This window comes from Gossypium arboreum, chromosome 9, assembly GCF_025698485.1.
Source record: "Gossypium arboreum isolate Shixiya-1 chromosome 9, ASM2569848v2, whole genome shotgun sequence".
Taxonomy (NCBI): domain Eukaryota; kingdom Viridiplantae; phylum Streptophyta; class Magnoliopsida; order Malvales; family Malvaceae; genus Gossypium; species Gossypium arboreum.
In genome coordinates, this window is record NC_069078.1 from 6,720,309 (window position 1) to 6,747,475 (window position 27,167).

At 32.8% G+C, this 27,167-nt stretch overlaps 1 protein-coding gene and 1 non-coding gene across 2 annotated transcripts; both read right to left on the reverse strand.

The window, feature by feature from the left end:
• Window positions 1-970: 970 nt before the first annotated feature.
• On the reverse strand, window positions 971-11,544 carry LOC108455162 (probable polygalacturonase At1g80170). The gene is made up of 12 exons (XM_053018562.1): window positions 11,477-11,544; window positions 11,042-11,208; window positions 10,870-10,910; window positions 10,183-10,269; window positions 9,923-10,063; window positions 9,578-9,748; window positions 9,433-9,456; window positions 9,101-9,308; window positions 8,929-9,010; window positions 8,710-8,818; window positions 8,214-8,348; window positions 971-1,084 (listed from the first exon to the last, which is right to left on the reverse strand). Exons 1-12 carry the CDS (start codon window positions 11,542-11,544, stop codon window positions 971-973), a joined length of 1,347 nt encoding a protein of 448 aa, XP_052874522.1.
• A 673-nt stretch (window positions 11,545-12,217) lies between these two features.
• Window positions 12,218-12,290, reverse strand: TRNAA-AGC (transfer RNA alanine (anticodon AGC)). Its single transcript has one exon. It is a non-coding gene; the product is annotated as a tRNA-Ala (tRNA).
• Window positions 12,291-27,167: the final 14,877 nt, after the last annotated feature.

The following is a 27,167-nucleotide window of genomic DNA, read 5'->3' on the forward strand; positions in this document are numbered from 1 at the left end:
TGGGCTCGCCAAGCAGTGGTGGAGCAGGTCGAAGACTTGCCTTAACCCCCTAAGTAGTAGGGTAACAGGCTAAAATTTACAGATCTGGGCTCGCCGAGTAGTGGTGGAGCAGGTCGAAGACTCGCCTTAACCCCTTAAGCAGTAGGGTAACAGGCTAAAATTTACAGATCTGGGCTCGCCGAGTAATGGTGGAGCAGGACTTCCCTTAACCCCCTAAGCAGTAGGGTAACAGGCTAAAATTTACAGATCTAGGCTCGCCGAATAGTAGCGGAGCAGGTCGAAGACTAGCCTTATCTTCATTAAGCAAGAATGGAGCAGGCTAAAATTTACAGATCCTGGCTCTCCGAGCAGTGGTGGAGCAGGTCGAAGACTCGCCTTAATCCCCTAAGCAGTAGGGTAACAGGCTAAAATTTACAGATCCTGGCTCTCCGAGCAGTGGTGGAGCAGGTCGAAGACTCGCCTTAATCCCCTAAGCAGTAGGGTAACAGGCTAAAATTTATAGATCCTGGCTCTCCGAGCAGTGGTGGAGCAGGTCGAAGACTCGCCTTAATCCCCTAAGCAGTAGGGTAACAGGCTAAAATTACAGGTCTTAGCTTAGCAGAGCAAGAGCGGAGCAGATAAAGTTTCAACAAATCATATCTTCATGAAATGACTATGAGGCATTTGGAAGCAATAGGATGCAGTGGGTTGCGATAAGGTTATACCAATAAGCCAAGATCTGACAGGACCTGGCAAAATTGGCCCTTCTAAGTCTTTGCTCTATTCTTGTTACACGATAATGAGCAAAGAGGGGCAACTGTTGGACCTAATTTTTTGCCCGGCCCAAAACCTGTTAAAACCCAAAATACAATCCCCAAACCAAAGAACCAAACAGACTAGTTTTAAGCCCAAAATACAAAAAATAGACTAAACCCTAGCCCAAATTTTTAGCCCAATAACTTAATTTCTTTTTCCAGCAAAAGGAAAACCTTTAGGCAAGCTGTTGCTTGTGCCCACGCCCAGCGCACCACCACCGCACGTCGCTCGCCTCCACCGAGCCGTACGCTCCACTACTAGCCCACATCAGAGACGTGCTTAATCGAACCTACAAATACGAAAATTAATTGTAAAAAAAAGGTTATAAAAGCCTTCAAAAACAATGTAAAAAGGGATCTTTTTTTGGAGAAAATAGAAAATACACACAAAAGAGGAATCAATAAAAAAATCAAACTCAAAGTTCTAAAGGTTACTTTACTTCTTCTTTGGGTCTTTTGTTTTTCTTTATATTTACGTTTATTTTTTTCTTTCTTATTTATTTATTGGGTTTTATGCAAATAAATTTGAAACAAGAATTAAAGAGAAGGTTTTACCTCGGTCTTAGTGATTTAGAACTCGAATGCTTGGGAAATGTGAAGATTCGGGCAGGGGATTTCGTCCATGGCTATAACAGTGGCCTTCTTTCTTGCCGAATTTGGCGTTCGTGTAGAGAGCTTTTGTAATACCCCTACCCGTATTCATTGCCGGAATAGGGTACGAGGCATTACCGAAGTTTACGAATTAAATTTTTTTTTTATATTCAATATAGCCCCTTTATAAATATCTAACGTTCCCTGCAATATTAAATCGAGACCAATCCAAATCAACCAAATCAATTCAACATATTTTCAAGATAAATTCATGCATATTTATAAGATAACATCATCACATATCTAAATCCAGGTTTGTTAACCATACTAATGGCTAACTTTACATTCATTTCACGTTAACATTTACTTTGTTAGCTTATACATGCCATTGATTTCCAAAATAAAGTTTCTTTATATACCGAAATCCACGAGGTTGATGATTGTAATGTGTCTCCGACCAAATCGACCTCCGAGCTCTTAACACTACAAAACAGGGAAAAAGGAAACGGGGTAAGCACTTCGTGCTTGGTAAGCTCATGTAACAAGAATTATACTTACCTAATATTTTCAATACAATACAATAAACATCCATATATCCATTCAATGTATTATTACCCTAATATGCACAAACTCAACATTCAAGTTAGCACAATAATTTCCATGTACCAATAATATATACCATGATTGATGTACTCATCAATACCATGATTTTCATTCCCTTATTATTTTCCATATTTATCCCGTTGAATTTATCGGAATTTCTATGGATTTTCAGAGGTACACTTTTAGTGTACAATTCCGGTCCGTCAATTCATATTCATGTGCGACATTTCCATTTCGAGAGCACACACTCCATGAACCTCAACCTTGCAATGGATTACCATCGAGCTAAATCCCGCAGCGACAATTACTCTAATGAGCTTGGATCGAACTACCAGTCCAAGGCTAAATTGAACCTAATTTGGATTACCCGTCAGGCTAAATTCATTTTACACATATTCTTCGGAAGGGCTATATCAGGATAGGATCACCCGTCCGGGCTAGATCCTTTTTACCGTTAATTCTTTTTCAGAGATCCATCGAATTTTCCTTTCATTCAACCTGGATTTCTTCCCATTTTATCAAATATATCAATGTTTCATTAATTTTCATACAATGAACACTCAAATCATATTCACATCAATAACATACAATCTCAAGCATTTAAGAATATAATTCAAGTTACACGAACTTACCTTGATACTTGTTTGTAAACAATAAAAATCTACTAATCCCTAACTTTTTCCTTTCCTCGATCTAGCTTCGCATTTGAATCTTCTGGATCTAAATAAATAAATTTAATTATCAATTTAATACATTTCATGTTCATATGCAACATTCTCTATAATTCAACTATTATTTATAGTTCATTCAAAGCTGTCTACTTGAGTCATAGTCACTAAATTATTTACAACTTGAGCTACGGAACTCAAAATTAAGATTCGTTAATTTTCCCTGAAACTAGACTCATATATCTCTTTACCATAAAATTTTTAGAATTTTTGGTTTATCCAATAAGTATAGTTTATTCTTTAAATTCACCCCTGTTCTGCTGTCGACAGTTCTGACCCTTCTTCACTAAAAATTAATTATCTCTTCATACAGAATTCAAATAATGTTCTCGTTTGTTTATCTTAAAAATATACTCATTAAGGATTCTATACATATAAATTTAAGCCCATAATTGTTTTTCTTCAAATTTTTATGATTTTTCAAAGTCAGAACAGGGGAACCCAAATTCATTCTGATCTTGTCTCACAAAATTCATTATATCTAAAAATTTACAAATCCATTGCTTACACTATTTCTTTTATGAGAAACTAGACTCAATAAACTTTGATGCCATATTTTTTTCATCTTCTAATTCGATTTATACAATTTATGGTGATTTTTCAAAGTTAGTCTACTGCTGCTGTCCAAACTGTTTTTGTGCAAGCTGTTTATTACCATTTTCCCTAAGCTTTTAATAAATGATAATTTCGTCCCTACTCAATTAGCCTCTCAATTGAGCTGATTTTCTCAATCAACATTTTATTCTATCACCTTAAACTAGTTTACAACCTTTAGGAATCAGAATTTCAGCAATAGACTTTAATTCCAAGCATTTTCACAATTAGGTCCTAAAAATCAATTTCTATTGAAATTACCTAATAAAATCATCTCATAAGCAAATTAAAGCTTTAATTTCATTCTATTTCATCATAAACTTACAGCACTCAACCATGGTGACTTTCAATTTCATCCATGAAATCAAAAACTAATGAATTTAATAGTAGGACCTAGTTGTAAAAGTCTTAGAAACACAAAAATTACAAGAAAAAGGCAAGGATTAACTCACTTGGTGCAAAAATTATGAAATACAAACTTAGAGAACCCTCCTATGGCGTTTTTAGCTGCTGGAATTGAAGAAAAATCTAGATATTTCCTATTTAGTCCTACTTTTATTTAGTTAATTTTGTAATATTCCAATTTTACCCTTAATTTATCAATTTTTCTGCTGATTTCATACCCATTGCCGTCCAGCCCAAATAACTTTTGGGTCTAATTGCCTTTTAAATCCTTTCTCATTAGAATTTTAAGCTATTTAATCATTCTAGCAACTTTTACACCTATTACAATTTAGTCCTTTTCATTTAATTGACTACCCAAACATTAAAATTTCCTAACGAAATTTTAATATCACATTAATAACATTTCATAAATATTTATAAAATTATTTTTGACTCGGTTTTATGAGATAGAGGTCTCGATACCTTGTTTTTACCCAATTTCTTCAATAATTTCTTTTCTATCTAATTACTAAATCGGTAAAATTTTTGTATCAATATTTTCATACGATTTTCCTATCATATCAATTTTCATGCAAAAATATTGAAATAAATTTCTCTTTAAATCGGATTTGTGGTTCTGAAACCCTTTGTTCGATAATTTTAAATTTAGGCCATTCGACTTTCACTCTATTTTTAAAAATGAATAAGGAGGGTAATGCTTTAAATTTTGAGTGTTTTAAAAGTTTTTTGCTTTAAATTTTGGGTGTTCTAAATTTTTTTAAGGTTAAAATAAAAGGAAACAAATAAGTTTCAATGGGTAAGGAAACAAAACAGCATTGGGGAATGGAATTAGTGCACCTTTTGGCCTGGATCCACGCGCATTGTACCTTTCAATGAGTAATTTGCGCAATCAGGCCCCTCTTTTGCGTTAGTCTTCAATCGGGCCATGTTAAGTTTCTTAAATTATTTAAATTTATCCCTGTAACCTGCGCGCTATTTCAATTTGGCCCTCCCCTTTTAGTGCAGTATTTTAAAATTTGGGGCATTTTCAATTCTAGACCTCGAACATTTATACGCATTTAATTTTAGCCCAAAATTCTTTTAATAATTTATTTTACTTATAAATTGTCCCTTGGATTTCTGTTTTTTCCTCTCAATTAAATTTTAGTTTTTTTAGAATAATCATGCTTCAACATATTATCTTGATTTCATACTTTTGTGATTATTTTTTTTCCATGTGCGTACTTGTTTATATGAAATACCTTTATATATTATTATTACTACTATATGTATTATTTATATTAAGTCGTTCTGTGTATATATTACTTTGTATATTATTTACTTTTAATCTTCTACATATTATTTTTTTGGAATTTCATTTATGCTACATATTTTTTCTTCCTTATTTTTATTTTGATATAATTCAAGCTTTCATTCAAATTATTTACTTTATAATATTTATTTTAAAAATTCATTTGTAGATTACTATTTGATATATTATTTCCCCCTATTTATTTTTTTAAATTCTTATATTTATTACCCTTTAAAATTTTCTTATAGTTTATGTAGTTATATTTCCAAATTTTCTTTTTCCTATTATTTATTTTATTTTAGAAAAACTTGTTATATTTTATTTGGGTGATTTATTTGAAACTTCTTTTAAAATTGGTTTCTTATGCATTGACCCTTGGATATAAATGGTGGTATTTTTATAATATATGATGTGCTGTTATTGCATGTATTCTAAGTTGTTCTTTTGCATTTCCTTATTATCTTAGATTATTCATGAGATGTTATTGCCACGTGTTTTATTCCTTATGTTATCAAGTTTTTTTTTATAAAAATACATTTCATTTATTTATTACATTTCATTTGAAATTTTTAAACGAGGCAATGTTCAGTATTTAAAGAATTCGAAGAATCGTGCCCTAACGTACTGGGTTTCGCTTTCTTTGTTTGTCTTGAATATTCGAATATCCTCTTACCAGTTCACTCTCAAAAAATTTTCAAAATAAAGGCAATGTTCAGAATTTAAAGAATTCGAAGAATCGTGCCTTAACGTATTGGGTTTCGCTTTCTTTGTTTATCTTGAATATTCGAATATTCTCTTAAGGCTAAAACGCACGTTTTAAAGGCAAGCTCACAATTGAGGGTCAAAAATGTTGTGTCCTAACGTACTGGATGTAATGTTTTACCTTGAGGTAAGATGGTCTTTAATACACATTTCACTTACCTAAATGTTTTAAAATCCAATAAAAGGAGGATCGCGTTTTGAACTCTGTCTAAATCTTTAATTTTCAACGTTAAGACACTAAATAATCAATCAAGTACCAATTTTGGGCGTGTCGAGGTGCTAATCCTTCTTCGTAAATAACCGACTCGAACCGGTTTTCTATTTTCACAGACCAAAATCGTCGTTTTGAAAAATTTATTTATTTATTAAAAACGACCGTATTTTGAGGTGATCCAATCACACCCTATTAAAAACGATTGGTGGCGACTCCCAACTTTTCGTTTTCAAAAGTCGATTTCCCGTTTTCAAAAAAATGGTTTCGACAATACATATATATTATTTATCTTAAATTTCTTATATGTTATTTAGTTATATCGTTTTATATGATAACGTGTTAAATTCTTTTATTATTTATTATAAATATTTCTACTACTATTAATTTTAAAATTTCATATGTTATTTATATCAAACTTTTGTACATATCTTCTATATGTTAATTATTCTAAATTATTATTTTTTACGATATTATTTGTTCTAAACTTTTATATGCGTTTTAAATCATTTTTAATTATTATTTTAAGTTATTCTATTTATATTATTTTGTTATCTTGTATATTAATGATTTTAAATTAATTGATATCATTTACTTTAAATTATTTTCCATAGTGTCTATTTCAAGCTTGTTTTTTCTACAAATTATTCGTCTAGAATCGTCTTATTGCTTATTTTTATTGTTCGTTTTATTCATTACATTTCACTTTATTTATTAATATTTAAGTAATGTATGTTGAGTGATTATTGTCATTGTGTGTGCTATAATTGTTCACTTATTTTCATACTATTGTCACTCATTTGTATAGTGTTTTATCCATATATATTGTTCCATGTTTGTAATTTCGCCTTTTATTCGTAATTGTCGCATTGTAATTTTTAATTTATTGATCCGAAATTCATGATTCTATTTCATTCCAAGTCAAATTAATGTATTTTGGGTTGACTTTATAAAACAAAAGTGATGTTTGATGTTTAGAAATTGAGAATCGTGCCCTATCGTCTTTGGGTTGCAATTTCTCGTTTGTTCAAAATGATCGAATATTCCTTTGGAATTTCACATGTGTTTTAAAATTCATTAAAACGAAGGTAACGTTCAAGTTTAGAAATTCAGAAATCGTGCCCTATCGTCTTTGGGTTGCAATTTCCGTTTGTTCAAATAATCGAATATTCCTTTAGAATTTCACTCATGTTTTCTAAATTCTAAAACACGGCAATGTTCAACGTTTGGGAATCCAGAAAACATGCCCTACGTCTGGGTTTCGATTTACCGTTTGACCAAACAACCGAATATCCTTTTAAAAAATTTCAATGCATGAGTTTTGAAAATCATGAGATGATTTTGGGTATCGAAGGTTTGAAATGTCGTGTCCTACGTGTTGGATGAGATATTTTACTTCTTCGGAAAAAAGAGAACCTTGATATCCACTTCAAGTTATCCAAACATTCATAAAAAGGGATCGTATCTCAAAATTTATTTTAAATCTTTTCAATTTTCGACATTAAGACATTAATTAAATTTGAACGTAACCAAAATGTTTTATTAAAATGAGATATTTTGCTAATCCTTCCTCGCACGTAACCGACTCCCAAACCCGTTTTCTCAAATTTCAGAGACCAAAATCATTTTTTAGTAAACCAAAATGTTTTATTAAAATGACCAAACTTCTTGGTGATCCGATCACACCTAAACAAAAAGATTGGTGTCGACTCCCAATTTTCGTTTTCTTTTCAAAATATAAAGTCGATCCTCGTTTTTTTCCAAAAAATAGTTTCGACAAGTTTTTTTTTTATCAATTCTAGTGTAAGTCTTTCGGGAGTTTAAAATTTTCTAGAAACAATCATGGATTAAAAAATTATGATTTATTATTCTATACATTGGACTAAAATAACTACACAAACGAATCGAAAATAATTCCATTTTATTTAATACGTAATAAAATATTTTGGAAATAATTTTAAAAATAAGAAAGGAATTTAAAAAAGGGCTTTTTACAAAAAAAATAGAAATTATAAAGTCTGTAATTGAAATATGGAAAATTAGTGAAAACTTTGTCTATAATAATTTTTATTAAATGTGATATTTAATAGATAATTCATTAAACCTAAACCTAAAGAATACTATTTACTAATTAAAAAACCTAAAAATAATTATCATGTTATAAACAATATACTATGAACTAATTAAAAAAGAAAAAAGCCTAAAATTATCTTCTTGTTGTAAACAAGATATACTTGATGGACCCTTCCGTTTCTCAAGCCACGAGCATTAAGACAATACGATGACGTTTTGTCTTTATGCTTCTCGTATATCAAGTTAATGTCTTTCATTGTGATATTTTTGCAAGGAATGGACTCCTTGCATGAAAGCTGCCTTGCTATTTTTTATGTGATGTCCCGTTGATATTTTCATAAGCTATATTGCTAATCTCCACAGTGATGTCGCAATATATATATATAGTAATTAAAATTAAGAATGCTACATTGTTTCAAATATAAAATGAAATCTAATAATTAATCGCTACTTGGTTCTTGCATTGTTTATGAGGGCAATAATACTGATCGATAATAATAGGTCGAGTCGAAGAATGGGAAGTTATATCTTCAAATTTAATGTTCCTCGCATGACCGTGTCCTCCCTAAGCACACAACAACGACAATAATTTATAAGTTACGTAACAGTTTTATTAATATAATTAAAAAAAAAATGAATTAGAGTAGTGATATATACCTGCCAAGTTTTGATTCTAACTCCATTAGTTGTTCCATGGAATGTAACATTTCTTACATGAACAAATTCAACATCCTCAGTTTTTCCCATAATTCCAAGGCTCCCAATGCTTCACATGACAATCAAATATTAACAGATAGAGACTTAACTTCATGAAGCAAGAAGACAGATCATTGCAATAAAGTATGAAAACAAATTAAAAAAAGAAAAAGTACGTACCTTATTCCATGACCTGGACCGCATTTGATGTTACTAATGTTAATGTATTTAGATTCATTGCCAATTGATATGCAATCATCACCTGAATTAATAATCAAATATGTATAGGATATTAGAATGTACATAAAGATGTATGTATAATGAAATAAAACAAGCAAACAAACAAACAAACCGGTTTGAATGGTTGAATTATCTATAGAGACATTGGTGGAACGTTGGATGTGAATTCCGTCAGTGTTGGGACTGTGTCCCGGAGCTCTGATTGTAAGTTCAGTGGCATGAATCAAAGTAGAGCTTTCGAATGCAATGTGCATTTGTGGACTGTCTTCAAAGGTTAAACCTTTGATATCTACATTCTTGGAGTGTCCTATCATAAAACCCTAAAACAAAAGCCACATAATTCTCATACAATTACAGTATACACAATTTATGTCAATGTTTTTCTGCCATACCAAAAAACTTAGTATCTTCATAAATGCAAAAACATGAAATTCGAACACATACCGTTGGTTTCCGATGTTGACAGGACTGTTTCAAAGAGCAATGAACATGTATACATCAGTAAAAACCCAACAAGAAAGTTTAACCAGAAAATATTATATACATAGGTAGAAATCTTATGGGCTTATAATAGAATATAAACAATTACCTTTTCGTTATCTTTGCAAGAAAGTTTCCACCATTTATCTCCCTGGCCATTGATGGTACCAGATCCTTGAATGTGCAGACCATCGAAATTTTCAAAGCCAATCCAATGGTTACAATTTGTTTCACAGTCCCATGCAGAAGGTTTGGTTGGGGCTATGATTCTCCCATCAATCTGCACCCCAATTTATATGCAAAGTTTTCACAAAACAAATGTAAAGGAAGCAGTTTCTAACTAACACAAAAGACATAGGCCTCGTATTATGTATCCTTGGTTTTATACACTGCTAGCACTATCACTAAATATATATGTAAATAAATTTACAATCGAAATTAGAGAAAGAAATACCTGCAACGTAATGTTATTAGAGTTGCAATGTTTGCCATTGAAAGTTAAAGGTTGCAGCAGATACGTCTTCCCTTGAGGTACAAGAAAGGTTGGTGATGGAGCTGAAGTATCACAAGCAGCATCCCAGGCATGCTTAAACATCTAAAATACATACACACCATTAGACCAAGCATATATTATCAGTAGGCATGCAACATCAATCCTAAACAATGTCTTGTTAAAATTAGCAGCACAGAGAGCAGAGAGAATGAAAAGAAAACCTTAGAATCATCTTTCTGTCCATCTCCAATAGCTCCAAAGTTAATCACATTAAATGTATTGTCGATATTTATGTTGGTGTTCTTCAACTGACGAGAAGAGCCAGTGAATACAATGCATTGGATCAAAAGAAGTAACAACAAGATTTTAGAAGTTGCCATAGTACTGATTTGATGCGTATATGGAAGAGAAGATACATACGTATAGAGGGTATGTATTGATATAGTACATTGTTTTCATAATTCAACAATGAAAAGGAGTTGTTAAGAGTTAGAATACTTATGATAGAATTAGTCCTTTTCATACTGCAACTATACAACTACATATAAATATGAATTTTTATTATTGAAGTAATTAAAAGTGAAATAAAAGAGTAAAAGAAAGAAGTTCAGTAGAAGTAGGAATCATGAGTTAAATCCATCCATCCATGTAAAGATAAAACTCCATAGCAGTTTCATTATGCCACCATTTAAGCTAAATTCCGGAACTCCCCCTCACATAAACAGCTAATTCAATCCTATCAACCCTAATCACTAATGATAAAATCCCCCAAGCATTGATAAAACCACCAGTAAAAAGATATCAAAACAATTTCGCAAAGATAATAAAGAAGCACGCACCAGGCCGTGGCTGTATTTCCAGAAGTGGAGTCCTCGTCCTTGTCATTCCCGTTCGCTTCATATCAGTACCTTCCGTGCCTCACAAACATCACAATAATAAAACCCATCATCTGAAACCAATCCAAATTCGAAAATGAATGCAGTAAACTAGAGATAGGTATTGTGATGTTTGTGAAGAAAAAATGATAGCTATATGAATATGATTTTTCTTGTTCAATCTTGTTTGATTCAACTCCACCACCCTCAGCCTCTCCTTTTTGCATTTTCTTCGATGACCCTTCGCTCTTTACTTTCTCCTGCCCTAGTTTTCCCTCTAATGAATTTATCATTTCAGCCCCATTATCACTTCCGCCTACCTCCGTATCAGACCCTTTTGTCTCCTTCACCAAAGCCCAGATCCATCCGATTCTGTATTATTCTCCAAAGTAATAAAGATTACGGGCAAACTACCCTAATGGTCACTTCTGTTTAACGGTTGACGCTAAGTTAAATTATCACATTCAAACAATTACGCTAAGTTAACCTCCTTTATTTTCCTTACTTCTTTATTTCTTTTAACATAAGTCGAATGGGCAGTAACAAAAAAAAATCTATAATCAAAATCTATAAACGCATAACATGGGATAATTATCAAAATCGTCCACCATCACCTATCATCTCTATTTTATCCACTAACACTTTCACCACTATCATGTTCTCCTTTTGAAAACATCTCGAAGAATCCTCAACTTTTAGACTACTCATGATCTATTCTCCGTCACCGACTATTAGCTTCATCGTCACCGGTCATTGTCTAATCTTTGGCTCTCCGTCACCAGTATTCTTCCACGAACTTATTCTCCTCGGTCCTCATTGCTCAAAAATTTACAGGAAAGTTCATTTTTTCCTGGAAGTGTTTAATTCCTGGAAGATCTCTATCAATTTTATTTTATTCTTTATTCATAGGCATAGCTTGGCAAAGCCATATCTATCAATTTAATGAACAAGAAAGATGTTTGTTGAGAAAAGCAAGTAAAACCGGAACTTGACAGGTTGTAATTTTAAAGTTGTTCAAGGCATATATATGATAGTGAATGACAATTTGAATATGAATGTAAGTAGCAAACTCAAGAGTCGAAGACCAAACCAGCAAAGGTGAGGTGAAATATCCACTTATTATCTCCATCAGGACCCAACAATGGAATGCAAAGAAAAGGTGTACTCTGTTATGGCAAGCACAGAGTTTGTAACAGCAAAATTCCATTAATTGGGTAGCTGATAAAGCGTCGGTGATCGTCATAAACAGTTGATTTAGCACAGGTGTGTTTCATAGGAATTCTGCTACGTGATTCCATCTGTATCTATTTCACTTTAAAATTTCATCACCAGTGCAAATGGGGAATAGAAACATGTTTTAAAAGCTAGAGGAAACAAAAATTGGAGATGCGGGGTATCGATCCCCGTACCTCTCGCATGCTAAGCGAGCGCTCTACCATCTGAGCTACATCCCCCCTTCTTGTACCCTTTTCACTTTTATAATTCATTACTTAAAAGCAAAATTGCCTCAAGTTTTCCCCTTTTGGCGCAAGTTTATAGAAATCTCTTTCCTCCCTGCAAATTCTAAACATTCCTTAATTTGTTACATTATATCTTCAAGTTGGGTTAATTATTTATTTTTGTTAAATTATAGAGTAAATTTTAAAAGGTTACAATAAGTTTAAAGTTTTTATATTTTTTGTAAATTTTAAATTTAATCTCTATACTTTTATTTTCAAGAGTTTAATTCCTTTACTTTTGAATTAAAAAATTTAGGTCCATTTATTAACACTATTATAATCTTCCGTTAAATTTTATCAAAACTAAAAGCATAGAGATAAATTTTAAATTTGCGACATATAGAGGTCAAAACTGAAATTTAACCTTTCTTATATAATCTCACAAAAGTAGAGGGATCAAAATTGAAATTTAGCCATTATCTTCTTATGTATAAAAATGAAAAAGAAAAAGAAAAAGAAAAAAGGACAAGTGCCATGTAAGGAAGGAAAAAAAAATCATTTTTAAGAAATTTATATATAGTAGTATATATTCTAGGGTAAACTAGACAAATAGTCACTTAACTTTCAAAAAATTCATTTTAGGCACAAAGAAGTTAACAAAATGGGCACTCATATTATAAAGTTTATTCATTTTTATTGCTCCTGTTAAAATTTTAAGCGAAAAGCTTACTTGACATTCCAGCTAATTTTTGTTATTTTCTAGCTAGATATTGGTATCCACATCATGCATTCAAATAACTTACTCCTTGAAGTGTGTAAAGGTAAAAGAAAAAAAGAAAAAAGTGTTAATTGTTGGAAATTGTACATTGCAAATTCATAATTATTCATGAGCACTTATTAGAAAATGTTGATTTATTCAAAAGATACATTTGATTCCAGGAGACATGTTTTTCTTTGAAGTATGTCTAATGGAAATCAAACATAAAGGATTGTGACTCTTCAAAATAGTGTCTATTGAGTATATATAAATAGAGGGTCTATAGTGCTCACAAATCACAATTACAATCAATCCTATCTTTTAGAAATTAAAGTAAGAGTTAGTGAATTCCTTGATTTTGCTAATCAAAGGAAATTCAAAAGCTTTATTGTATCCTAGGAGGACCTTTGTCTTAACCCTCTAGCAACTTTGTGTGGGGGCAAATAGTTCTCTTTGGAAAGCGTCACCTGCACCTCGAAGTCTACTGTTTATTTCAATATCGTTTCCGAATCTATCTTCTCCATTCTAGATTTCCAACAATCAAAGAGAACAAATTTTGGAGATGGCAACGAAAGCTACCACTACATTCAAAGTAATGAACCAAGAGTTTGTGAAACTTGACCGATGTAAGAAAGAATTTAGTGTCCGCAAGTATTCTGTGTAACAATGGGTTCAAGATTATCTTGGAATCTGATAAGTTTGTCTTTCTTAAGGGTGATATATATGTAGGAAAAGGATATTGTAATGAAGGTATGTTCAAGTTGAGCATTGATATGAATAAAGTTAATTCTTCTACTTATATCGTTGAATCTTATCCTTTGTGGCATGCGCGTTTAACATATTTAAATTTTAAAACTTTACAATGTATGCAAAAGAATGGTTATATAAGTCTAAGTAATGATGATTTTGGGGATAAATGTGAAATTTTTATTCAATAAAAAATTACCAAGAAGTCGTTTCCTAATAAGTGTGAAAGGAATTCGTAAGTGTTAGATTTAATTCATTCTGATGTTTGTGAATTAAATGGAACTCTAACAAAAGGTGGAAAATGATATTTTATCATTTTTATAGATGACTTCTCTAAATTTATTTATATGTTTCTCATGAGAAGTAAAGGCGAGGCGTTTGATATGTTCAAACATTTTAAAAATGAGGTTGAGAATTTGTTTAATAAGAAAATCAAAGTGTTTCGTGGTGATAGAGGTGGTGAATATTTTTTTAAATGAATTTAATGTATTTTGTGAGGAACAAGGTGTGGTACATGAGTGTTCCGCACCTTATACTTCGCAACAAAATGGTTTGGCGGAAAGAAAGAACCATACTTTAGGGAGACTGCCGAGTATTAAGGTACGCCTTATACTGACAACTTTTATCTACAATTACCAAAATCCAAATGTAGTATTAAGTCCACAAAAATTGGTGTAATGGTGGAGGGAGTTCTAGAGAACTCACGATTTTGGACCGCTAGTGGCTGGGGATAGGACAGCCAATTTTTAAACCGATATTTGTATGGCATATTTGACCATTTATGCATGTATGAATGAGTTACTTGATGAAACGATTGAGATGATTTATGTGCATATATCTTTCATGAACAACGTGAATAACTTTGGAATTGATTCGGTTGATTGTCTATGTTTGAAAATATTATTAATGCTTGACTAAAGTAGCCATACTAAATTACCGTATTTGAAATTGCCAGTTATTTATAATCAATTTCTATTCTTGGTAATTATATATGATGTGTGTTTAATGTTTTAATAGAATAACTGTATGATTCGGTTTATTGTAAAGGGACTCACCTTGAGTTTCCATAGCTCACTCCCCAAATTTCCATCTTTAAAAATAATCCATTAGGCTAGGATGTAGACAAGACACTGGGAGAGTCTCGGCTTTGGTTTCTTTTTCTTTTATTTCGTTAATGATTATTATTTTTATTTCCTTAGGAAGTTAAATTATTTACATTTTCTGTTATTATGAAACGTGATTTGGGATTTGATTTTAAGTTAGTTATTAGGTGCATCCCTTTCAGTAAAGATTATAAAATTTAGGTGTTTATTATTCGTTATGGAAAAAAAAAAACAACAAAAAGTGGAGATGCAGGGTATCAATCCCCGTACCTCTTGCATGCAAAGCAAGCGCTCTACCATTTGAGCTACATCCCCTTTGCTTGTACCATTTTGACTTTTATAGTTCATTACTTAAAAAAGAAATTGCCTTAAGTTTTTTTCCTTTTAGCGCAAGTTTATAGAAATCTCTTTCCTCCCTGCAAATTCTAAATTTTCCTTAATTTGTTATATTATATTATTTTTACTTGATCTTCGAGTTGGGTTAATTAATTATTTTTTGTTAAATTATAGAGTAAAAATTAAAAGGTTACAATAAGTTCAAAGTTCTTATACTTTTTGTAAATTTCTAAATTTAATCTCCATACTTTTATTTTCAAGAGTTTAGTTCTTTTACTTTTCGAATTAAAAAATTTAGGTCCCTTTGTTATCACCGTTATAGTTTTTCCATTAAATTTGCTGGTGTTAACACCCCTTAATCCTTATCTGTCGTTGGAATAGGGTTACAGAGCATTATCGAACTTTTCAAATCAAATACGAGCATTAAACAAATTAAGTTGCATATACTACATAAATTAATCAAATTGTCCCTTTATAGGCCTTCAGGTCCAAAATATGTGTTAGAAACAAACCGGGACTCAATCAGAAACTCAAAAAAAATTTTCGCAAAAATTTCAAAATTTTTCCTAGTTGCAGGGCACGTACGCCCGTGTGACTAAGGGACACGCCCGTGTGACCCTATTGCATTCCCGTGCTTCAGGCTGTGTCCTACCCCGTGTAACTCTCTGACTTGCATCACACGGCCAAATCATACGCTCGTGTGCTAGGTCGTGTGCCTCACACGGTTGAGACACACACTTGTGTCTCTGCCCGTGTGAAGATTCCTGGGCATTCTGTTTTGAAAATTTTAAGTTGTAGGGGACACACGGCCGAACCACACGCCTATGTGATAGCCGTATGTCTCACAGGGTCTGGTCACATGCCTGTATGCCAGGCCGTGTGGACTCAAAATGAGCCTTATACATCAAGTTTACCAACCCTGCAAATCTTGAACATCAAGCAATTCAAAAACCATTTATTCAACCACTTCAAAACACGATTAAACACCTCTAAACTTGTTCAAATAGACAACCTAAATGCCTAACCAATGAACATTCATAGATACCTTACTCATATTAACAAAACAATCAAAATAATCATCAATCAAACTAATTTTTAAAACATACCAATTTAACCCAAAATTGGCAATAGCTTTAACATACCACTTTATAACCTCAACATAACACACATGTATTCATGTTTATAAGTAACTAATATCAGTTTATATCATATTTACAATCATTTCCCCAAAATGAAAACTGCAACATCCTAGGTACATGCTATTATAAACAAAAAGAAAAATACTTCACCACATTTTAGCTCCGGATCGGCTTTGGATGCTGATTCAATGATCTGACTTTAATCCTAACTTGCGCACGGAAAACAAACCGTACACTGAGTATGAATTCAGTGGTATTTCTATAATCCGAGTACTTATAAAAAAATAATTAAACATACACATTTAATTCATACAATATCTAAATCCATTCAAATAATCAATTTATATATAAATCATTTATCACACATTCAATTATCATCAATAGCTATCTCAATAGCTTTTCTCAACTTTGATTCTCACATTCATCTTTCAATGTCAATTTCCATTCCATGAATCCCATGATTCATGCTTCTTATTTGTACAACTCAATTCATTATCCATTCCAATTCACATACAATGTCATTCAATTTCAAACTTATTGCCAATTCATCCATTTACCACTATTAACACAACTTGGACTCGGACAGATACAGGGATCCAACCAAAACACACCAGTTTGGCACCCAGTGCCTCATCAGATAATTCGAAGTAATAGATTGACACCCAGTGTCCCATCGACCATGCAGAGGTAAGTTGGCACCCAGTACATCATCGAATTTATCCGAAGTAATAATTTGACACCCAGTGTCTCATCGACTCGAGGTCGAAGTATCCTTGAACTCTTCCAATCCTATGGCATGCCAACTATATCCGACTCAGCCCGACATTGTTAATAGGGTTTCATTCACCTTTCAATATCAAACAACATTCATTCCAACTCAAATAATCACATATCCCATAAAATCAGTTCAATTCAATTCAATATCACAATATCAATTACTCACCTCAATCCACTTACCATACATATTAAGTAATAAATTCAACAATTAATTATTAAGTTCAGATTATAGAAATACAAACCGTAATTCCCGAGTCACTCCTCGTCAACTTTGTCTTTTCCTTTCTTAGCCGTGGTATCCGGCACAACATTAGCAATTAAACCTTTGAACCTTAAAACCTTAATTTTCCTTTTCTTTCTTTTCTCCTTTCTTTATTTCCTATTTCGTTTCACTCTTTGTTTCCTTTTTATTTCTTTTGTTTCTTTTTTTGTTTGTTTTAATTTAATTGTAATATAACAATATATATATATATATATATATATATATAATATAATACAATAAAATACTATTTACTTAAATTATAAGTAAATAGGTAATTATTCTTAATATATGTATTTTATTAATCCACATGTCACCACCATCACCATACACTTGTCAACTTTTGACTTAATTGCTTATTTAGTCCCTTAAATTTTCTCTATTCTATAATTCAACTTTTACTCTATTTGCAATCTAGTCCTTATACCTAGTTCCTCTTAATTTAGACAAATTCACCTATTCAAAACCTAATTAACCACACAACTAACTTTGTAAATATTTATTTCCGTTTTACGAAAACAGAGATCCAAAATTTCGTTACCCGTAAATTTTGAGTCATACATTTTGAATTTTTTTTAAAAAAAGTACTCACTTGATATCTATGTAACAAAAAGTTGACATTGTAGTGGACCTAAATTTAATAGAAAATTTTAATGGTGTTAAAATTTCTTAAAAATTGAGAAACATTTTACTCAAAATAAAACATTTAGACTAACTAATGACATTATAAGAATTGAGGTAGCAAATTATGTCAAAATTAAAGCATAGTGATAAAATTTTAAATTTGAGCGAAATATAGAGATCAAAACTGGAATTTAACCTTTCTTATATAATCTTACAAAAGTAGAGGGATTAAAGTTAAAATTTAACCATCATCTTCTCATGTAGAAAAAAAAAGGACAAATGTCATGAAAGGAAGGCACAAAAATTTCATTTTTAAGAAATTTATATAAAACAGTATAGGGTAAACTAGATAAGTAGTCACTTGACTTTCAAAAAATTTCATTTTAAGCATAAAAAAGTTAACAAAATGGGCACTCATATTATGAAGTTTGTTTATTTTGATTGCTCTTGTTAAAATTACAAACGAAAATCCTACCTACCATTCTAGTTAATTTTTGTTATTTTCTAGCTGGATATTAATATTCACCTCATTCTCCTTGAAGTGTATAAAGGTAAAATAAAATAATACTAAAAAATGAAGAAAGTTTTAATTGCAATGGATGGATATTTAGAACACAGAAAGCAAAGTTGTGTGTTATTTTTGTTCTAGATGAGGTGACATTGGAGGAATTGCTAGGTTGAAAACAAAGGAAAATAAATTATTTGAATGTAAAATAATGAGGTAGATATTAATATCTAAAGTGGAAAATAAAAAAAAATTAATTGGAATGCCATGTAAGATTTCTGTTTGCAATTTTAACAAGGATGATCAAAATGAACAAACTTTGTAACATGGGTGCTCATTTTGCAAGAATTAACGCTATGATTAATTGTCCTTAATTGTTCATTTTCAAAATTGACAGGGATTAAGGTTTTTTAGAGGGACCAATTTGCTTAATATCAAAAATGAGAGGGACCAAAAAGGTCATTTTACCAAGAAATTTTTTTATAGAAAATAGTTATATTTATGGAACCGATTGATATACCAGACTGAACAAAAGGGTTGAACCAATTGAATCAGAAATTATGTTCATTCAATAATAATAGTTCCTTTTCTTTTTATTTTTTTCTTTAAATTTCTTAACTAAAAGTGGAAATCTTTGCAAATGCACTTTGTGAAAGACGAATTTGTTTTGAGGCAATTTCTTCATTTGCTATATATAATTCATCCATATGAAATCTAATGTATATGTTTTTGTATGATTGATGAAGGAGAAGATGGCGATGAGTTTAATTTGTTTAATTTGTTTAATTCATCTATATGAAATCTGATGTATATGTTGCTTCCTGCTGGTTTATCTACTGAACTTCTTTTGGTCTTTTGGTAACTAGACTTAGTGAAGAGAATAGTTACCTTTGGATTTAGTAGTTGTAAGTTGTTAGAATATTCAAGTTTGGTTGAAACAAATAAAAAAGCGAAAGAGTTATCTTAGGAAGATGGTTATCTCCTAAGTAATTTGGATTTTCTTTTTAATGCAAATTTAATTACATGAACTAATTCAATTAAAGTAGGATTTTTGATAATTTAAATGAAACTATTAGAATATACCCCATTCCTTGCCCATACCTTGCCCATACCTTTCCCATACCTACCCATACCTTGGAAAGATCAAAGTTATAGGCACCAAATATTTATTTAGTGTTGGGCATGGGATAATAGCAATTTTTTGGTCCCTAAGTGAATAGGGACTTTGCAAGGTGGCCCTTGAACCTCAACTATAAATAAGCCAACCATTGCTCATTCTCATCATCCCACATTTGCCATTCTCTACTTAAGGCATTGTTCTCTCTCCCTATTTGTAAAGTTTCACTTGTATTTTGGAGTGAAATATATTTGGTAGTGCCCGAGGACGTAGGCAAGATTTGCCGAACCTCGTTAAAATTCTGGTGTTCTTTACTATTTATTGTTCATATTTTGTGAATGTGATTGTAGTGATTTATTGTGCTATTAAATTACGATAGAGGGATATTCTGGCTAGGAAAGACTTGGTACTTAAGTGATCCTCGTGATCCACCTTTCTTTCTTGGGAATTGAACTTAGTGTGATTTTTTTAGTACAATAATTTTACTCTTTCACACGTATCCGCGCAACAATTGGTATCAGAGCCAGATTCGTACTTGGGGAATACGACCATTTACGGTACTATTCACGTATTTGGCACTATTCACGTATACGGCACTATTCACGATACTGATCGCATTCACGATATCTGATGAGTTGGGATTGAGGAGAAAAATGGCAAAGAAAGATCGTCATCGACAAGGACTACTATGACACATGCAAAATTTGAAGTAGAGAAATTTGACGGTACCAATAATTTTGGTATGTGGCAATGTGAGATCTGGATGTCTTATGTCGCAAGAGCTAGATATAGCCCTTGAAGAAAAACCCGACAAGATGGATGACAAGGTGGGCCAAGATCAATAGACAGTGTGTGGTACAATCCGCCTATGTTTGGCCAAAGAGCGAAGTACTCATCATGAGGGAGACATCGAAGAAGCTATGGGATACACTGGAAGAAAAGTTTCTAACGAAAAGTCTTAAAAATAGGCTTTATATGAAAAAGAAACTTTATCGATTCACGTATGCACCCGGTATGTCAATGAATGACCATGTAAACTCATTCAATAAAATTTTAGCAGACTTGCTAAATTTGGATGAGAATTTTGAAGATGAAGACAAGGCATTATTGTTGTTGAATTCCCTTCCTAATGAATATGATCATCTTACCACCACATTGCTTCATGGAAAGGACACGATCACATTTGATGCAGTCTGTAGTGCGTTGTATAGATCTGAGACTCGAAAGAAAGATAAAAGAGATCACAGAGATGCAACTACAGAAGTCTTAACAGTAAGAGGTCATTCACACAGCAGCAAATCTGGTAGAAGAGGAAAGTCCAAAGGGAGACCCGCCAAAGATGAATGTGCCTTTTGCCGTGAAAAAGGGCATTGGAAAAAGAATTGTCCTAAGCTACAAAAGGGCAAGGCTATTTCTAATACATGTGTAGCGGAGCATGATGAGGAGTCAGACTTTAGCTTGGTTGGTATGGCAATGGCATGGCAAACGGATGAGTGGATTTTGGATTCAGGATGTATTTACCATATGTATCCTAATAAGGACTGGTTTTTTAGTCTTAAAGAGCTAGAAGGTAGAATTGTTCTTATGGGCAATGATAGTGCTTGTAAGATAATGGGAGTAGGTACAGTCCAATTGAAGAATCACGATGGCTCAATCCAAGTCTTGACAGATGCTCGCTACGTACCTAGCCTGAAGAAAAATCTCATCTCATTAGGGGCCCTAGAATCTAAAGGGCTTACAATCACTTTGAGAGATGGATTACTAAAAGTAGTAGCTGGGCAACTGACGGTGATAAAAGGTACAAGAAGAAATAACTTGTACTTTTTAAACGGAAGTATAATTATTGGATCAACATCAACATTTTCTACAAAAGATGTAGATTCAGAGGCTACCAGATTATGGCATATGCGATTGGGACATGCTGGTGAAAAAGCTTTGCAGACATTGGCGAAGCAAGGCTTGTTGAAAGGTGCAAATTCTTGCAAAATGGAATTCTGTGAACATTGTGTTCTGGGCAAGCAGAAGAGGGTAAAATTTGGTCTAGCAATTCACAATACGAAAGAAATTCTGGACTACGTTCACAGTGATGTGTGGGGACCTACCAAAGTGGCTTCTTTGGGAGGTATGCACTATTTTGTTACTTTTGTTGATGATTATTCAAGAAAATTATGGGCGTATCTAATGAAAAGAAAAAGTGAAGTTTTGGATGCATTTCTGAAATGGAAGAAGATGGTGGAGACTCAGACTGGTCGAAAGGTCAAACGAATTTGATCAGATAATGGTACTGAGTACAAAAATGATCTATTTCTACAAGTATGCCAAGATGAGGGCATTGTACGACACTTCACTGTTCGGAATACACTATAGTAGAATGGGGTGGCAGAACGCATGAATCAAACTATACTGAAGAAAGTTCGATGTATGTTGTCTAATGCTGGATTGGGCAAGGAATTTTGGGCTGAGGCAGTTATATATGCGTGCCATCTAATTAACCGTTTGCCATCAGCTGCAATAAATGAAAAAACTCCTATGGAGATGTGGACTGTAAATCACTATCGATTATGATTCTTTACATGTATTTGGTTCCACTGTATATTATCATGTAAAAGAATCTAAGTTAGACCCAAGAGCAAAAAAAGCATTATTCTTGGGTATAACTGATGGAGTAAAAGGATATCGTCTCTGGTGTCCTGATACAAGGAAGATTGTTTTCAGTAGAGATGTGACTTTTGATGAATCAACCATGTTAAAGTACAAGGATTCACAAAAGGATGACAAAACTAGTAGTACTTTACAGCAGGTGGAGCTTGAAAAGGTTAACGATGATCCAGCTAATATTGGAGGGACAAATGATGAAGAGGTTCCTACCCAAGAACCTTTACAGCAACAAGATTCAATTGCATATAGGAGGCCAAGAAGAGAAATTTGTAAGCCTGCTCGCTTTGATGATATAGTGGCCTATGCACTTCCAATTGCAGATGATGATGTTCCTTCTACTTACACAGAAGCAATAAGTAACCCTGATGGTGTAAAGTAGAAGCAAGCAATGAATGAAGAAATGTAGTCTCTTCATAAAAATAGGACTTGGGAGTTGGTGACACTACTCAAGGGAAAGAAGGCAATTGGATGCAAATGGGTATATGCAAAGAAGGAAGGATTTCCTGATAAAAATGAAATTCAATACAAGGCTAAATTGGTAGCAAAGGGTTATGCTCAGAAAGAAGGAATAGACTACAATGAAGTGTTTTCTCTAGTTGTGAAGCATTCGTCTATTCGGATTTTTCTAGCCTTGGTTGCGCAATATGATCTTGAACTAGTTCAGCTTGATGTGAAGATCGCGTTTTTACACGGTGATTTGGAAGAGGAAATCTATATGACTCAGCCAGACGGATTCAAGGTTGCTGGAAAAGAAAATTGGGTTTACAAACTGACAAAGTCGCTTTATGGATTGAAGCAATCTCCGAGACATTGGTACAAGCGATTTGATCAGTTCATGAAAGGGCAAAGGTACACAAGAAGTAAATTTGATCATTGCGTGTATTTTTAGAAGCTACAAGAAGGAACTTTCATATACTTGCTCTTATATGTTGATGATATACTAATAGCATCTAAGAGCAAAGTTGAGATTGAAAGATTAAAGACTCAACTCAATCTCGAGTTTGAGATGAAAGATCTAGGAGAAGCTAAAAAGATTCTCGGTATGGAAATATGGAGAGATAGAGCTCATGATAGAGTTAGCTTGTCTCAGAAGCAGGATTTGAAGAAGGTACTACAGCAGTTTGGCATGAACGAGCGAGACAAAACACCGTAAGTGCCCGTTGGCTTCTCATTTCAAGCTTTACGCACAACTATCTCCTTCGACGAATATGGAGCGAGAATACATGTTGCAAGTTCCGTATTCTAATGCAAGGTAGCTTGATGTATGCAATGGTGTGTACAAGACCCGACATTTCACAGGCGATTAGTATAGTGAGCGGTATATGCATAATCTCGAAAAGGACATTGGCAACCGTGAAATGGATTCTACGGTATATTCGTAAGACGGTAGATGTTGGATTCTGTTCAAGGATAATACACTTGGTAAAGGTGTTATTAGGTACGTTGATTACGACTATGCGGTGATTTGGACAAGTGAAGATCAACCATCGGTTATGTGTTTACACTTTGGAGGACCAATAAGTTGGAAGTCTACATTACAGATCTCTGATTGCGTTGACAACCACGTAAGTCGAGTACATGGCTGTAACGAGAGGTCGTAAAAGAGGCTATTTGGTTACAAGGTATGGCTAAAACCTTGGGGTTGGTTCAGAGCATATTAACGTGTATTGTGATAGTCAAAGTGCTATTCATTTAGCAAAGAATCAAGTCTATCATGCACGTACAAAGCATATCGACGTACGATTCCATTTTGTGCGGGAAATTATTGAAGAAGGGAAAATTTGTCTTCAGAAGATCATGACTGCAGATAATCCCGCAGATATGATGTCTAAGGTAGTAACAGCAACCAAGTTCGAACATTGTTTGAACTTGATCAATATCCTACAAGTTTAACAGTTGAAGAAGGCACTATCAAGTATTGTTGTCAAAGGCAGAAAGAATTGTGTGAAGATAAGATTATCCTAATCAAATCTTCAAGGTGGAGATTATTAGAATATACCCCATTCCTTGCCCATACCTTTCCCATACCTACCCATACCTTGGAAAGGTCAAAGTTATGGGCACCAAATATTTATTTAGTGTTGGGCATGGGATAATAGCAATTTTTTGGTCCGTAAGTGAATAGGGACTTTGCAAGGTGGCCCTTGAACCTCAACTATAAATAGGCCAACCATTGCTCATTCTCATCATCCCACATTTGCCATTCTCTACTTAAGGCATTGTTCTCTCTCCCTATTTGTAAAGTTTCACTTGTATTTTGGAGTGAAATATATTTGGTAGTGCCCGAGGACGTAGGCAAGATTTGTCGAACCTCGTTAAAATTCTGGTGTTCTTTACTATTTATTGTTCATATTTTGTGAATGTGATTGTAGTGATTTATTGTGCTATTAAATTACGATAGAGGGATATTCTGGCTAGGAAAGACTTGGTACTTAAGTGATCCTCGTGATCCACCTTTCTTTCTTGGGAATTGAACTTAGTGTGATTTTTTTAGTACAATAATTTTACTCTTTCACACGTATCCGTGCAACAGAAACATAAAATTGAATGTTTTTCTAAAGAATATTATTACACTTATAATTCTGACATGCACATGAAAATTCAATGTTTGACACCAAAAACAAAACCAATGTTTGTATCATTCCCTGCCCTTCCTTCCCTTGTTTTTTGCTTTCCTTTAAATGTTGTATTGGATCATAAACACTTGCAATGGATTATTTTAGGGACAATGAATCAACGCAAACAAATTCCCATGAAGAAGGTAATAGCACTAAACACTCCCATGATCTAAGCCTTAACTCGGATGGTCCAGAGAGTTTAATAGCAAATAATGATGGGTCGTCCCCAAGTTTAGCCCCATGCCAAGAAGAACTTGTAAGTAAGGTTACAGTTTCAGACTGTATTGACTTTTATGTAGTACAACATCAATATCAATGTCCATCATCTTAAGTATTTTTTTTATTTGTTTACTTTTGTACATTGGGTTGAATGTTGGTGGTATACATTTCGACTAAATATTAGTGTATTTTGATTGTTGGATCAATTTTTGTAGTGAATATTCAACCTTTATTTTAATTTTAATTTTATATTTTTTTAGTTGTATTTAAAGCACAATTTCTATCATTGTACACTAGAAATGTTTATGAAAATATATTAATATTGAAATAATAAAAAATAGAAAAAAAATTGCCTTAGACGTGTCTATCCCAACCTTTTAAAGATTGCCTCAGACGAGTTTATCCCAACCTTTTAAAGGTTCCTTAGACGGGTCTACCCCATTAAGGTTGGCTTAGAACCTATCTATCCCAACCTTTTTAACGTCACATTTGACGTGGGCATGACCCAACTCTTTAAAGGTCATCATAAGTATGCTTTATTCCAATATTTTTTTCGTCATCTATTCCACCCTATGCCAACTTTTACGAAACACCGGCTTTGACTATGTTTTTTCCATTATGCCGACGCTTTTTCAAAAGTGTCGTGGAACCTATGCCAACTGCACTATAGACGACATTTCCAGAAGCGTCGGGAGAAGCGTCATGAAGACCTATGGAAACCTTTTCTGCGTCATCTAAAGTAAAAAAAAAATATCGCGATAAGACTGTTTGGTTGTAGAACTAGACTAACTAAAGGCATTATAAGAATTGAGGTAGCAAATTATGTCAAAAATAAATTATAGAGATAAAATTTTAAATGTGAGTGAAATATAAAGATCAAAATTGAAATTTAACCTTTCTTATATAATCTCACAAAAGTAAAGAGATTAAAATTCAAATTTAGCCATCTTCTCATGTAGAAAAAAGAAAAAGAAAATGGACAAGTGTTATGTAAGGAAGGCACAAAAAATTTTCATTTTTAAGAAATTTATATATAGTAGTATAGATTTTAGGGTAAACTAGACAAATAGTCACCTAACTTTCAAAAAATTTCACACAAAATGGGCACTCACATTATTAAGTTTGTTCATTTTGATAGCTTCTGCTAAAATTGCAAACGAAAATCCTATTTAAAATTCCAGGTAATTTTTGTAATTTTCCAACTGTATATTGTTATACATCTCATGCATTCAAATACCTTACTCCTTGAAGTGTGAAAAGGTAAAAGAAAAAAAAAAAGAAAATGTAGACAGTGTTAATTGCAATGGATGGATATGTAGAGCATATAAAACAAAGTTGTGTGCTATTTATGTTCTTGATGATGCGGCATAGGAGGAATTGGTAGGTTGAAAATAAAGGAAAATAAATTATTTGAATGTAAAATAATGAAATATTCAAGGTGGGAAATAAAAAAATGTTGGAATGCCATGTAAGATTTTTGTTTGTAATTTTAACTAGAATGATCAAAATGAACAAAATTTATAACATGGGTGCTCATTTTGCGAGCATTAGCACCATGATTAATTGTCCTTAATTGCTCACTTTCGAAATTGACAGGGATTAAGGTTTTTGAGAAAGACCAATTTGTTTAATATCAAAATTGAGAGGGACTGGAGAGGTCTTCTTACCAAGTTTTTAAATAAAAAATAGATATATTTATAATTTAATTTTTTTAAAAAATCCTCACTCCATAAATATTTAATTCATATGACAAGTAAATACAATACCAAATGTGTTTAGATTCTGTTCGCTTCAACTATAGGGTATGACTTTGTAGACTCTTATAACGTTAGTAGTAGTAGTAGTAGTAGTAGTAGTAGTAGTAGTAGTAGTAGTAGTAGTAGTAGTAGTAGTAGTAGTAGTAGTAGTAGTAGTAGTAGTAGTAGTAGTAGTAGTAGTACGTTTCTATTATTACAAGTAATGAATGACATCTAGTAATGCATCATTGCTATCCAAGTTACAAGAAGTCATGATTCGATATAACATTTTTGTGA

Excerpts from the sequence above, each read along its gene's own strand:
- LOC108455162 (XM_053018562.1), bottom strand. The coding sequence starts at position 11,544 with ATGAGTAGTCTAAAAGTTGAGGATTCTTCGAGATGTTTTCAAAAGGAG. Across the intron at positions 9,749-9,922 it reads CTAATAACATTACGTTGCAG|ATTGATGGGAGAATCATAGC; the intron begins GTATTTCTTTCT and ends ATTGGGGTGCAG. Across the intron at positions 9,011-9,100 it reads TAATTCAACCATTCAAACCG|GTGATGATTGCATATCAATT; the intron begins GTTTGTTTGTTT and ends TTATTAATTCAG.